The 13652-nt window shown below is 45.0% G+C and overlaps 1 protein-coding gene across 1 annotated transcript in view; it reads left to right on the top strand.

The window, feature by feature from the left end:
- Positions 1–13652, top strand: part of KAT8 (lysine acetyltransferase 8) — a 41704-nt gene that overhangs the window by 20462 nt on the left and 7590 nt on the right. The window contains exons 5-8 of the mRNA XM_082261975.1: positions 2278–2331; positions 2445–2609; positions 4963–5193; positions 7935–8028. Of these exons, the coding sequence (XP_082118101.1) occupies positions 2278–2331; positions 2445–2609; positions 4963–5193; positions 7935–8028 (544 nt within the window). The remainder of the gene's footprint in view (positions 1–2277; positions 2332–2444; positions 2610–4962; positions 5194–7934; positions 8029–13652) is intronic.

Below are 13652 nucleotides of genomic sequence, written 5' to 3'. Positions count from 1 at the left end.
CCCCCCCCCCTTTCATGACCAGGCCATTTTATGCGATACTGCATTACTTTTAACTGACAATTGATCGGTTATGCAAAGCTGTCCTGAAAAAAATATTTTTCCCACAAATAGGACTTTCTTTTGGTGGTATTTGATCACCACTGCGTCTTTTTTTTTTTATTTTTTATTTTTTTTTGTGCTATAAACAAAAAAAGAACGACCATTCTGAAAAATACAAACAATATTTTTTTACTTTCTGCTATAAAACATAAAAAATTAAAAATCGAATTTCTTCATAAATTTAGGCCAATACGTATTCTGCTACAAATTTTTGGTATGGAAAAAAAAAAAAAACAATCCCAGTAATTGATTGGTTTGTATTGATTATTAATAATAATAATATTATAAGCCCGCATTCACACTACCGCGGCATGACTCCTACTACTACTTCGGGGGCGACTTGTGAAGTCCCGTGCACCGCGACTTCGGAGCGACTTGCACGGACTTCATATAATGAATGTCTATGCAAGTCGCTCCGTGGTCGCCCCGAAGTAGTACAGGACCCTTTTTATAAGTCGGAGCGACTTGTGTCGCTCCTATTAGAACGGGTCCTGTAGCAGTCAATGGACCGCGACTTGTCAGGCTGACAAGTCGCCTCACGAGTCATGTTAGTGTGAATGGACTCTTTTATTATTGAGTATTGATTGGTTTGTGCAAATGTTATCACATCTATAAACTATGGGATATATACTCAAATTTGTACTTATTTATATTCATTTTTTATACTAGTAATAGCGGTGATCAGCGACTCATAGTGGGACTGCGATATTGCGGTGGACAATCGAACACTAACGGACACTGTCACTGTACTAATGACTCTGGCTGGGAAGGGATTAAACCTCTAGGGCGATCAAAGGCTTAAAGTGGAACTGCACTGTATCTGAGCACCACAAACCAAAAATGCTATTTAATTCATTTGTATTTTTCAAAGCGGTCTCCTCCCCCAATTATCCATGTCTCCATGCTGTATTTTTCTGAGAAATAATCTTGAAAAACACCCCCCCCCCCCCCCCCCCCCCAGCATTTCTGGTCATGGCCATCTTGAGTAAGGGCAGATGATTCACGTATCATTTACTTCCTGGAATCCATCTGCCCTTAGCTCAGGCATATGTTGAGCTGAGAACCCTCCCTGCCCTCCTGAAGACTCCTGGGATGTATGACTTCATTTGCCTAGGCATAGAAACCAGTAAGGTAACTGAAGAAATGTAAAAAAAAGTTTAAAGCAAATAAATATGATAGGAAAGTTTATCGGTTTACTAATGCTAGCAGCATAAGGATTAGAATTAGTCCATGTTGATTGAGAGAGTGAAGTTCCACTTTAAATGTGTGCCTAACCAGTGTTTGTGTGTGCTGTATGTGCTGCTTTTGCTAAGGGATGTGATGGATTTATTCCCTGCAGGAACACACAATCCATAACTCCCCCGTTAGAACGGAGCTCTTCCTTGTTTACATAAGCAGAGCTCTATCCTATGTCTCTGCCCGACGTGTGTGGGTGGACATCAAGTGCCATACCGGAAGATCAGCTTCTGCAATGTCTAATCACGGCAGATGTGCCCCCCCACAGGAGAGGGTGCAGAATCAGCCGTATATCTGCTGGAGGGCGCTCCTTAACTGGTTAATATGGGGCAGTTGTCACCACCCACTGGAAGATTTCCCCTCTATTCCTGTTCCATTGACATTTGTTATTCCTGTTCCTTTGACATTTGTTATATTTCTCCATTGCTTTCTGTCCCTGTAACATTGGACTGCAGGACAAATCAAAAAAGTGAGTCTCCCTAATGGGGACACAGATAACAATAAAAACATGTCGGAGGTTCTAATCTGTCGGAGGTTCTAATCTGTCGGAGGTTCTAATCTGTCGGAGGTTCTAATCTGTCGGAGGTTCTAATCTGTCGGAGGTTCTAATCTGTCGGAGGTTCTAATCTGTCGGAGGTTCTAATCTGTCGGAGGTTCTAATCTGTCGGAGGTTCTAATCTGTCGGAGGTTCTAATCTGTCGGAGGTTCTAATCTGTCGGAGGTTCTAATCTGTCGGAGGTTCTAATCTGTCGGAGGTTCTAATCTGTCGGAGGTTCTAATCTGTCGGAGGTTCTAATCTGTCGGAGGTTCTAATCTGTCGGAGGTTCTAATCTGTCAGAGGTTTAGAAAAGTGCACGTCATAAATAGTGTAAAACTTTGTTGGTGCCTCACCACTGACTAGGAAGGGGGCAGCGCTAATGAATGTGTCCGATCTCTTTGCAGACCTATGCAGAAATGGATCCCACCACGGCTGCACTGGAAAAGGAACATGAAGCGGTAAGTTTTATAGGCCAATGACTTCTGAATGTGTTGGAGTGCTGCCTGCTCCCTCACCTCCACTCAGTCTGCAGCAGATTTTAAGCCTTTTTTTTTTTTTCTTATTTTGTCAGATCACAAAAGTGAAATACGTGGATAAGATTCACATCGGCAATTATGAAATTGACGCATGGTACTTCTCTCCCTTCCCGGAGGATTATGGAAAGCAGCCGAAGCTCTGGGTGTGCGAGTACTGCCTAAAATACATGAAGTTTGAGAAAACTTACCGCTACCACCTGGTAAGAGTTTTAGGTGGCCTGGAATACTATCCATGGCCTTTTAACAGGCTGCCGGTCACCTGGAATACTGTAGATATCCCTCGATAGGCTAAAGGTTACCTTAAATACTGTTTGTAGCCCTTAATGGGCTGTAGGTGGCTAGGAGTACTGTCCTTGACTCTTTTTTGGCTGTAGGTGGCCTGGAATACTGTCTGTAGCCTTTGATGAGCTGTCAGTGGCCTGGAATACTGTCCCTGGCCCATTATGGCCTGTAGGTAACCTGGAATTCTGTCCTTTTCCCTTTGTGAGCTGTAGGGGATGTGGAATACTGTCCTTGGCCTCATTTGGACTTTTGGGGGCCTGGCATATCATATATGGCCCTTTAGCGAATAGATGGCCTGGAATACTGTCTGTAGCCTTTTATGTTCTGTCGGTGGCCTGGAATACTATCCCTGGCCCTTTATGGCCTGTAGGTAACCTGGAATGCTGTCCTTTCCCTTTGTGAGCTGTAGGGGATCTGCAATACTATCCTTGGCCTTTTTTGGACTTTAGGAGGCCAGGCATATCATATATGGCCCTTTAATGGACTGTAGGTGGCTGGGAATATTGTCTGTAGCCTTTGATGAGCTGTTGTGGCCTGGGAATATTGTTTCTGGCCATTTATGGAGCTGTAGGAGCCTGGAATGCTGTATTTTCCCGTTGTTGGCTCTAGTGGGCATACAAAACTGTGACTCTTTTATGGGCTGTTAAAGGGGCTGGAATACAAGCTGTGGTCCTTCATTTGCTTTAGGAGGTCTAATATATAGTCTGTGACTCTTTATGGGCTTTTTTTAGGGGCCTGGAACACCACCTGTGGCCCTTGACTGTAGGGGGCCTTCAAATCTTGTCCATGACCCTTAATGGGCAGTAGGGGGCCTGGAATACTGTCCATGGCTCTTTATGGGCTGTAGGGGGCCTGGAATACTGTCTGTGGCCCTTTTAGCAGGCTATAGTTCAAATGAAATACTGTCTGTCTCTTTATGGCTTGTAGGGGGATTGCAATACTGAATTTTCTCTTTGTTGCCTCTAGGGGGCATAGTCTGTGGCCTTTTATGTGCTGTAGGGGCCTGGAATGCTGTATTTTTCCTTTGTTGGCTCAAACAAAACTGTGGCTCTTTTATGGGCTATTGAGGGGCTGGAATACAATCTGTGGCCCTTCATTGGCTTTAGGGGGTCTAATATACCGTCTGTGACTCTTTATGGGCTTTTTTTTAGGGGCCTGGAACACCATCTGTGGCCCTTGACTGTAGGGGGCCTGCAAATCTTGCCTATGAACCTTAAGGGGCAGTAGGGGGCCTGGAATACTGTCCATGGCTCTTTATGGGCTGTAGGGGCCTGGAATACTGTCCATGGCTCTTTATGGGCTGTAGGGGGCCTGGAATACTGTCCATGGCTCTTTATGGGCTGTAGGGGGCCTGGAATACTGTCTGTGGCCCTTTTTAGCAAGCTATGGTTCAAATTAAATACGGTCTGTGTCTCTTAATGGCTTGTAGGGAATTGCAATACTGTATTTTCCCTTTGTTGCCTCTAGGGGGCATAGTCTCTGGCCCTTTATGGGTTGTAGGGGTCCTGGAATACTGCCCATAGCTCTTTATAGGCTGTAGGGGGCTTGAATACTGTCTGTGGCCCTTTAGCAGGTTATGGTTCAAATTAAATCTTGTCTGTTGCTCTTTAAAGCCTGTAGGGGGACTGGAATACTGTCTGTGGCCCTTTAGCAGGCTGTAGTTCATTTAAAGTACAGTCTTTGGTAGGTTACAAGCTGTAGGTGTGATAGAATACTGGACACCTCCCTCTACAAGACTGTAGGTGACCTGTACCTTGTGTGGCCCTTTTATGAGCTATATGGGTTGGGAGTCTGAATCATTTTTATGCAAAAGAATGTAGTGGCTTTACCTAGACAAGAAAATTCTCAGAAAAATGGTAGATGGCAAACTCAGTGTGTTGAATGGGATTAGTATGCATTCTTTAGCCAGCAGGTGGAGCTTTTGGCTTGTGCACTGTCATCTCAGCCCCTATTGTAGAAAGCCTGATGTTTATGAAGTTCAACAGCTCAAGCTGGAGTCTACACTCAAGCGAATCAGAGTAGTGACTTTGTTGGAGCCCCCTTTTACGAGTTCTGGTGCATTTTTTTTCCCCCATATTTTCTTAAATAGAAATACATGGAAACGCTTCCAAACACATCAATGTGTTTTATTTTACAATAAAACACACAACACATCAGCGTACAATAAAACACATTGGCGTGTGTTTCCATTACACTCAGTAGATGAAAAGTTGTGAATCTGGTCTTCTAGATTCCATTTGACACATGGATTGTTTATTCTTTTGGTCCCAGGGCCTGTGTCAGTGGAGGCAGCCGCCAGGAAAAGAGATCTATAGAAAGAACAACATCTCTGTGTATGAAGTGGACGGGAAAGACCACAAGGTCTACTGCCAGAACCTCTGCCTCCTGGCCAAGCTCTTCCTTGATCACAAAACCTTGTACTTCGACGTGGAGCCGTTCGTGTTCTACATCCTGACTGAAGTGGACCGGCAAGGGGCCCACATCGTTGGCTATTTCTCCAAGGTAATTGTAACCCATAATCCACTTCTATATTCTTACTCTGATTTTCATCTTTATTTAAATTTTAATATTTTTGCTATCAGGCTGTAATTGATCACTGCATGTATTAACCACTTCAATACCGCGCGATTTCTGGCACTCCGCTCCTACATGTACAAATCATCATTTTAATTGCTAGAAAATTACTCAGAACCCCCAAACATTATATATAATATATAATATATATATATATATATATATATATATATATATATATATATATATATATATATATATATATATATATATATATATATATATATATATATATAAATATAATATAATTTTTTTTTTTTTTAACGGAGACCCTAGGTAATAAAATGGCGGTCATTGCAACTTTTTATGTCACACAGTATTTGTGCAGAAATTTTTCAAACGCATTTTTTTTTGGGGGGGGGAAATTGAATGTGAATTAAAACAAAACACTAAAGTTAGCCCAATTTTTTTGTATAATATGAAAGATGATGTTACGCCGAGTTAATAGATACATAACATGTCACGCTTTAAAATTGCGCACACTCGTGGAATGACACCAAACTTCGGTACTTAAAAATCTCTGTAGGCAACGCTTTAAACTTTAACATTTTTTACAGGTTAACAGTTTAGAGTTAGTGGAGGTCTTGGGCTAGAATTTGCTCGAACGTTCGATACCTCACATGTATGGATTGAACGCCGTTTAAATATGTGGCCGCAATGAACGTGTGGGTTTGCTTCCGTGTGCGGGCAATTTAAATTTTTTTTTTATTATTTTATTTATATTTTTTTTTTTTTTTGTTTTTACACTTTCCCTTTTTTTTTTTTTTGATCACTTGTATTCTTATTACAAGGAATGTAAACATCCCTTGTAATAGGAATAGTGAATGACGGGTCCTCTTTATGGGGAGATCTGGGATCAATAAGACCTCAGATCTCTCCTACAGGCTAGAAAGCCTGAAATCCAAAAAAAAAATCCAGCCGAGATCAGTGCAGTATTGAAAACTTCCAGGCCGGGCCAAGCAGTCATAGACTGCTTGGGACCATCTGGTCCGTGCAGTGTCTATGGTGAACTTTCCACCGGCGGCCGATTCCTTCTCCGGCTCGTAGATCGCATGGGCAAGCCAGTAGAAGCACCGGAGGGTGGTGGGAGGGGGGGTGTCCCCTCCCGCCGCCTGTAAGAACGATCAAGCGGCTGAACAGCCGCTGTGATTGTTCTTATGGTGAAGGGAATCGCCGGCGGAAAATAAATTATATCTGAATGCCTGCAGCGGCTTAAAGCCCAGGATGTCATAGGACGTCCAGCGGTAAGGAATAGGTCTGCGCATCTTCGCTGGTCTCTTCGATTAGATTACGATTATCATGTGAACGATTATCGATGCATCACGATTACTGCCCACAGCCCCCATTTACATAACATTACACAGCCCCCCCATTGACATTACACAGCCCCCCCCCCATTGACATTACACAGCCCCCCCCATTGACATTACACAGCCCCCCCCCATTGACATTACACAGCCCCCCCCCCCCCCCATTGACATTACACAGCCCAGCCACCCCATTGACATTACACAGCCCAGCCACCCCATTGACATTACACAGCCCAGCCACCCCATTGACATTACACAGCCCCCCCCCCCATTGACATTACACAGCCGCCCCCCCCCCCCCCCATTGACATTACACAGCCGCCCCCCCCCCCCCAATTGACATTACACAGCCGCCCCCCCCCCCCATTGACATTACACAGCCCCCCCCCCCCCCCATTGACATTACACAGCCCCCCCCCCCCATTGACATTACACAGCCCCCCCATTGACATTACACAGCCCCTCCCCCCCCATTGACATTACACAGCCCCTCCCCCCCATTGACATTACACAGCCCCTCCCCCCCCCCCCCATTGACATTACACAGCCCCTCCCCCCCCCCCCATTGACATTACACAGCCCCTCCCCCCCCCCATTGACATTACACAGCCCCCCCCCCCCCATTGACATTACACAGCCCCTCCCCCCCCCATTGACATTACACAGCCCCTCCCCCCCCCCCATTGACATTACACAGCCCCTCCATTGACATTACACAGCCCCTCCCCCCCCCCATTGACATTACACAGCCCCTCCCCCCCCCCATTGACATTACACAGCCCCTCCCCCCCCCATTGACATTACACAGCCCCTCCCCCCCCCCATTGACATTACACAGCCCCTCCCCCCCCCCCCCATTGACATAACACTGCCAATTTACATTATATCTTTACTAGGTTAGGTCCCTGAAACGGAGTCACTGACACTAATTTGTTTTATCTTTTGAGTGCACTGGCAGCCGGCAGGGCTGTCCTGGGGGGGGGGGGGGGGGGAGCCGGGATGATGTCATCAATGCGGCTGTTCCTCAGCATCGTATTCAAATCGTTAATTGTTGCATTGATGCATCCTTAATTTTCAACACCCCTAGTAAGGAAGTAGTTAAGCATGATGTTTTTATGACTTATACCACTTAGGATTACAGTCAGCTTTATTGTAAAGGTCTGACCTTAATTCCACTTGAATTCTTTACTATTTTGTATGTTTCAGCTTTTAGTTTGAAGCGCAGCACAATTGTAGTTTGGTATTTGCACAGCACTTTTATATGAGATGGTGATTAGTGCCCGCAGCTTCATATTGTTATGTAACTACTTCTAGTATCTCCCAGGATCCTTTGTTATGTAAGATGCTGTATAATTTCAGGAGAAGGAGTCTCCGGATGGAAATAACGTGGCCTGCATCCTAACACTCCCCCCGTATCAGAGACGCGGCTATGGAAAATTCCTCATCGCTTTCAGTAAGTGACTTCTTTCTCAGTGGTGCCACGTATACAGTTATCCGAAATAAAGATTTCTCTGCACCTCTCACCATAGGAAATGGGGGACACTGCAGATGGGGACACAATACAAGCCAGTTAGAAGACTTGCATACTTCAAAAAGGAGCTGATCTTACTCATATGACATACATCTATGTTTACTCTTCTGTTGGCCAAAGAGTTTGTCATTTTTGACTTTGCAAATTGCAGGTCAGTAAGATCGCTCTGCTACTTTCTGGTATGCAGCTGCTCGGGTCAGTTCATTTCTGATTGGACAAAGGGGGATGATGCGGATTCACTGTCCAATGAAAAATCCGTGTATAGCAAGTCAATTACACTCCTGAGATATTGATCTGGTCAGTTGAGGAGCAGAGGGGGTTGTTAATCAGTTTCAGTTGCTTTGGTGTTAATGAAATTAACAAGTGCACTAGATGGGCAACAATGAGATGACCTCCAAAACGGGAATGGTTTTACAGGTGGAGGCCACTGATATTTTTTTTCCCTACTCGACTTTTCTTCTTTTTTTTTTTAATTAGTTTTGCATTTTGGCTAGGGTCAGTGTCACTACTGGACCCTATAGAGGTTGCACAGGCAGTCCCAACTCTTCCAGGATGGCACATCAATACGTGGCATTGCCAGAAGGTCTCAAGAGCATGGAGGAGATTCCAGGAGACAGGCATATACTCTAGGGCAGTGGTCCTCAACTCCAGTCCTCCGGGTCCACTAACAGGCCAGATTTTAAGTATTACCTTGGGGAGATGCAGACTAGAATACTGCAATCACTGAGCAGCAAATTATATCACCTGGGATGTATTTCAGTTATCTTGCAAACCTGGCCTGTTAGTGGGCCCTGAGGACCAGGGTTGAGGACCACTGCTCTAGGAGAGCTGGACAGGACTGTAGAAGGTCCTTCACCCATCAGCAGGACCGGTATCTGCTCCTTTGTGCAAGGGGGAACAGGAATAGCACTGCCAGAGCATAACATTCTCACAGCTTCTCCAGACCCTTTCACGTCTGTCACATGTGCTCAGGGTGAACCTGCTCTCATCTGTGAAAAGCACAGGGTGCCAGTGGTGGACCTGCCAATTCTGGTGTTCAATGGCAAATGCCAATCAAGCTCCACGGTGCCGGGCAATGAGCACAGGGCCCACTAGAGGATTTTGGGCCCTCAGGTAACCCTCATGAAGTGTGTTTCTAATTGGTCAATGACATTTACACCAGTGGCCTTCTGGAGGTCATTTTGTAGGGCTCTGGCAGTGCTCATCCTGTTCCTCCTTGCACAAAGGAACACATGCCAGTCCTGCTGATGGGTTAAGGACCGTCTACAGCCCTTCTAGAGTAACTGCCTATCTCCTGGAATCTCCCCCATGCTCTTGACTGTGCTGGGAGACACAGAACCTTCTTGCAGTGGTATGTATTGATGTGCCATCCTGGAGGAGTTGGACTACCTGTGCAATCTCTATAGGGTCCAGGTATGGCCTCATGCTACCAGTAGGGACACTGACCCTAGCCAAATGCAAATCTATTGAAAAACCGTCAGAAAAGATGAGAAGGGGAAAAAACTATTAGTCGTCTTCACCTGTAAAACCATTCCTGTTTTGGAGGTCGTCTCACCGTTGCCCATCTAGTGCACCTGTTAATTTCATTAACACCAAAGCAGCTGAAACTGATTACCAACCCCCTCGGCTACTTAACTGACCAGATCAATACCCAGGAGTTTAACTTGATGCTATACTCTGATTAAAAGTGTTCCTTTAATTTTTTTGAGGAGTGTATATAGTGGTTATAGAAAATAATCGCCCCTCCCTCTTTAAAATCACATTTTGTTGCTTTGCAGCCTGAAATAGACAGTTTTTGTTTTATACAGCTGTATTTAGTAGCTGTATTATGTGCAACCCTTATAACATCCAAGTAAAAAATAGAATACCAACATGTCAGGGGGAAAAAAAATCAAAAACGGATTCACTGAGTTGGAAAAAGGATCTCCCCCTTACGTCAGTATTTTGTTGAACCATCTTTTGCTTTAATTACAGCCTTTAGTCTGTTGGGATATGTCTGTCTAACTTTGCATATCTAGACTTTGCAATATTTGACCGCTCTTCTTTGCAGAACTGCTCAAGTTCAGGTAAACTCGATGGTGACCATTTGTGGACTGCAGTCTTAGTCACTCCACAGATTATCCACTTCAGCCCCGGAAGATTTTGCCCCCTTCCTGACCAGGCCCTATTTTGCAATTCGGCACTGCGTTATTTTAACGGACAATTGCTTGCGTTGCGATGCTGTACCCAAGCAAAATGTATATCCTTTTTTTCCCCACAAATAGCTTTTTTTTGGTGGTATTTGATCACCTGTGCTTTTTTTTTTTTTTTTTTTTTTTATTGCGCCATAAACAAAAAAAGAGAGCAACAATTTAAAAAAAAAAAAATAATATATATATATATATATATATATATATATATATATATATATATATATATATATTTCACATTCTGCTATAGGACTTTCCCAAAAAAAATGTAAAAATCAAAATTTATTAACATTTTAGGCCAATTTGTTTTCTGCTACATATTTTTGGTAAAAAAAATCGCAATAAGCTTATTTTGATTGGTTTGCACAAAAGTTATTGCGTCTACAAACTAGGGGAAAGTTTTTGTCATTTTTATTTTATTTAAATTTTTTTTTTTTTTTTACTAGTAATGGCGGCGATCTGCGATTTTTAGCGGGACCGCTACATTGCGGCGAACAGATCAGAACCCTAATTTACATTTTTGACACTTTTGGGGGAAACAGTGACATTACTTCAGTAATCAGGGCTATAAATATGCCCGGTTATTGTAATAATGTCATTGGCAGGGAAGGGGTTAACCCTGGGGGTGATCAAAGGGGTTAATGTAAGCCTATATGCTTACTAACTGTGAAGGGGAGGGGAGGGTTCTGTGACAGCCACAGACAGATCGCAGTTGTAGCTTAAGCCTCGTACACACGCGTCGATAATTGGCTGTGAATTTTCGGCCAACGTCCGATCGGCTGATTTTCGGCTTGTTAGTATGATGCTTCCGACAACCGACTCCAACTTTTTGGCCGAAAAAAATCTGGTGTGCAGGCTATAATATTTGTGTTGGCTGTCAACACAACGGCCGATTTTCCGTCAGTCAGTACAGATTTCGGCAGACAAAAATCTGATGCGCAAGACTGGGCATGCTCAGAGAAGAAAAAACACACGGAAAGTAAACCAGCACATGACATCACTTCTGAAGTAGATTTTTGTTGGCCGAGAAAATTCTTGTGCAGTCTAGGCACATTCCAACCAACAAAACACAACTCTGGACAAAAGTCGGACAATCGGTCGGCAGATAATCGTTGCGTGTGTACGAGGCATTTGCTGAAACTGCTGATCTGTCCCTTGCCTGTCTCACAGAAGATCCGCCTGCTTTGTTTACATAAGCAGGCGGGTCTTCTCTCTGTTTCCCAGACGATCGCGGGAGGAAGGCAGCAATCGCCTCTCCTCCCGTGGCCTGAATAAACACAGCGGGTGCGCAGCTCCCGCCGAGACCACATGCACTCCAGTCATGTAGTACTACATGACTGGACGCAGCTGAGCCGCTCTGCCGCAGTAATACTGTGGGCGGTCGGCAAGCTGTTAATAATGGGGTTGAAGTTTGGGCTCTGACTAGGTCATGCAAGGACAATTCACCTTTTTTCTCCATCAACCACTGTGTGCTCATTGTTGCTGTGTGCTTTGGGTCATTGTCCTGTTGAAAAGTAAACCACCTTCCCATTGACAACTTTCTGACAGCAGATTTTTCCCAAGAATTTGATGGTATTTTGCCCCATCCATTTTTCCTTCTATCCTGACAAGTGCTTTAGTCCCTGCTACAGAGAAACACCCCCCATAACAGGATAGTACCAACCCTCATTAGGGGATTTTACCTTCTCCATGCCTTACTGTAGGAATGCTGTTATTTGGATGGTGAGCTGTATTTTTTTTTTTTTTGCTATACATATAGTTTTGGTGTTGAGGCCAAATAATTAAATTATGGCCCATTTCACACAGGGGAGTCCGTCGACCGTTTTTCTCAGCGGGGGATCGATCCGCCGATCCCCTGCTGAGCAGGCAGATGGCAGCTCTGTCTCCGCTCTGTGTGTGGAGATGGAGCTTTCAGGTCCCCGCTGTTCTCTATGGGGGAATCGGATGGGAACTGACCGTCTGTCCGTTCTCATCTGATCCGCTGGACGGATGGAAAATAGGGTTTCCATCCATCCAGATTTGACAGATTGGATGTCAGCTGACATGTCTACGCTGACATCCGATGCCCCATAGAGATGGATGGGGCATCCGATCAGATCCGCCTGAAAAACGGACAGGTGGATCTGAATGGGTCCGCCTGTGTGAAAGGGGCCTTAAGCCTCGTACACACGCAACGATTATCGGCCGACCGATCATCCGACTTTTGTCCAAGTTGTGTTTTGTTGGTTGGAATGTGCCTAGACTGCACACGAATTTTCTCGGCCAAAAAAAATCTACTTCAGAAGTGATGTCATGTTCTGGTTTATTTTCTGTGTGTTTTTTCTTCTCTGAGCATGCCCAGTCTTGCTCATCAGATTTTTGTCTACCGAAATCTGTACGGACTGACGGAAAATCGGCCGTTCTGTTGACGGCCAACAAAAATTTTATAGCCTGCACACCAGATTTTGTTCGGCCGAAAAGTCGCAGTCGGTTGTTGGAAGCATCATACTAACAAGCCAACAATCGGCCGATCGGACGTTTTCCGAAAATTCACGGCCAACAATCGTTGCGTGTGTACGAGGCATTAGTCTCATCTGACCAGAACACCTTTTTCCATGTGGCCTCAGAATCTTCAAGGTGTGTTTTTTAGCAGAGGGGTGACTGCATGTGGCCTTTCTTGAGGAGTGGCTTTTTTCTTGCAACCTTTCCATACAATTGTGGAGAATTTGTGATATTGTTGTCACATTCACACAATGACCACCCTTTGTCATAAATTTCTGCAACTGCTTCAGAGTTGCTGTAGGCCTCTTGGTGGCCTCTCTGACCAGTTTCTTCCTGGCTCTTTCATTCGGAGTGATATCCTGATCCAGGGAGGGTCTGTGTACCGAATACCTTCCACTTCTTAATAGACTTCACTCTGCTTCTAGGCATTGATAAAGACTTTAACATTTTTTTCTCCTGACTAGTGTAAACAAGGAGTGGGAAGCCCCGGCATCTGAGTGCTGTAGATGGCGGCAGCATCAGCTCTGCCATCCCAGGCCGCTGGCAGGACTACCATCCCTGCGCTGCACCCCGCTAGCCGATTTGTTACAGACTCCTGCCGCCACCGCCACGTGACTGACCAGCCGCCATTCTCAGAGTCTCTATGAGCGGAGTCACTGCAGCCTGCCAACAGGAACTCCATCCCCCACGGTACACCCCTTCAGCTGGCATCCATAGTCATCTGCTGTCTCCACCTTGTGGCCGACTTGCTGCCATCTACAACACCTTTCCAGCCAGACAGATGTCTAAGCTCAGCAGCTCCTAGAGCCTGATCGTAGAGACCCAGCCGTGACCCTGTCAAGCTCTGCATACCTTCCACCGGGATACATGATTGAA

The sequence above is a fragment of the Pelophylax lessonae genome (assembly GCF_965119305.1).
Source record: "Pelophylax lessonae genome assembly, chromosome: 6".
Lineage (NCBI taxonomy): Eukaryota > Metazoa > Chordata > Amphibia > Anura > Ranidae > Pelophylax > Pelophylax lessonae.
This window is presented reverse-complemented; position numbering and strand designations above follow the sequence as displayed.